The 1,271-nt window shown below is 43.0% G+C and overlaps 1 protein-coding gene across 1 annotated transcript in view; it reads right to left on the bottom strand.

Moving 5' to 3' along the window:
• Positions 1–651: 651 nt before the first annotated feature.
• Positions 652–1,271, bottom strand: part of LOC108522650 (kelch domain-containing protein 3) — a 4,351-nt gene continuing 3,731 nt past the window's right edge. Inside the window, exon 2 of the mRNA XM_017862996.1 lies at positions 652–1,268. Within this exon, the coding sequence (XP_017718485.1) occupies positions 1,202–1,268 (67 nt within the window). The 3' untranslated portion in view covers positions 652–1,201. The remainder of the gene's footprint in view (positions 1,269–1,271) is intronic.

Here is a 1,271-nt window from a genome sequence, read left to right as displayed (position 1 = left end):
TAATCAGCCAAAACAGGTATGGACTAAAGGAAACTGATTCACTTTCAAGAACATATATGTAAGTAACTATTCGGTATGTTAGAGCTTGCTTTGGGCAAAATGCTAGTAATTTTCCTGGATATAAACACTAGATTCAAATTAAGTGATAATATTATAATTATGAATACAAAGAAACAGAAGTCACTTTAATTCTGACAGTCTATGTAACTACTTAGAGTTCTTATTTGTATACAAACTTATAACTGAAACAGGCAGAACTGAAGTGAAATATATTTCTTTAGCAAGCACAATTTTTGGCAGAATTTAGCAAACATAAATTATATTTGTCAGCAAAGGCTTTTACTTCTGAATGCTACTACAGTGTATGTATCATCCCATTATCATAGATATTTTCTGCCTTATATTCTAGGTATTCATATGCATGCATTATTATTCTTAAACTTATGAGTTTCTTGATGACAGGTAATATGATTGATTATATTATGAATCTCCCATACCATTATCCTACTCCTTTGCACAATATGTATTTGTTGACTAAATGTAAATTTGTTCAGCCAAACTTTAATATTTGTAATTTTTGTTTATAATCAGTGATAAAGTTGGTACTCAATAATTAGTAATGTTTGTCTTATATTTATTTTTTTTTTGAGGTTTAATCAATTTTTATAAAATCTGAGCTGGCTGAGCTTCAGGGTACAGCGACAGCTCAAGGAAGGATGGGATTATCTGCTGGTCCCCGCCTCCCCAAGACGGGGAGAAGGAGGTCTCATGCCAACAGCTGCAACTCCTTTCAGCTCCCAGTCAAGGCTCAAGGCTCAAGCAGGGGGATGGGATAGGCAAAGGGGGAGGGGGAAGCTCCTGAGGCCCAGACACTGCTTGCTTCTCCCTTCTCCCCATTCCCTTCCCTTCCCAACAGAACCTGGCTGGCCCTGGGCAGAGCTGAGGCCCAGGAGCAGCTGAAAGGAGGTGGATGGGGACAGAGCACCAAGGGGAAGGGGCCCTCGGCCCAAGGGGGAAGGAACCTGGCCCCCACCCCGCTACAGCTCCCCACTGAATTCACAGCACAGAGAACACCTCTCGCCCAACAACTCCACATGGAGGTATACCAAGTCCAGGGGTCAAAGGAGCAGGTGGGTGACAGATGGGCAGGGGCAGTGTAGATGACAGCAGGCTCAGGAGGGGAGGTGGCAGAAACTTCCTCCTACCCATGGGAGGAGACGATGGGGCGACTGATATTGCTGTTGGTGGTCATGGCATTCAGCTCCCACCTG

The sequence above is a fragment of the Rhinopithecus bieti genome, unplaced genomic scaffold (genome assembly GCF_001698545.2).
Source record: "Rhinopithecus bieti isolate Rb0 unplaced genomic scaffold, ASM169854v2 scaffold_65416, whole genome shotgun sequence".
NCBI classification, from domain to species: Eukaryota; Metazoa; Chordata; class Mammalia; order Primates; family Cercopithecidae; genus Rhinopithecus; species Rhinopithecus bieti.
Note: the sequence above shows the minus strand (reverse complement) of the source record. Positions and strands in the feature narration are given on the sequence as shown.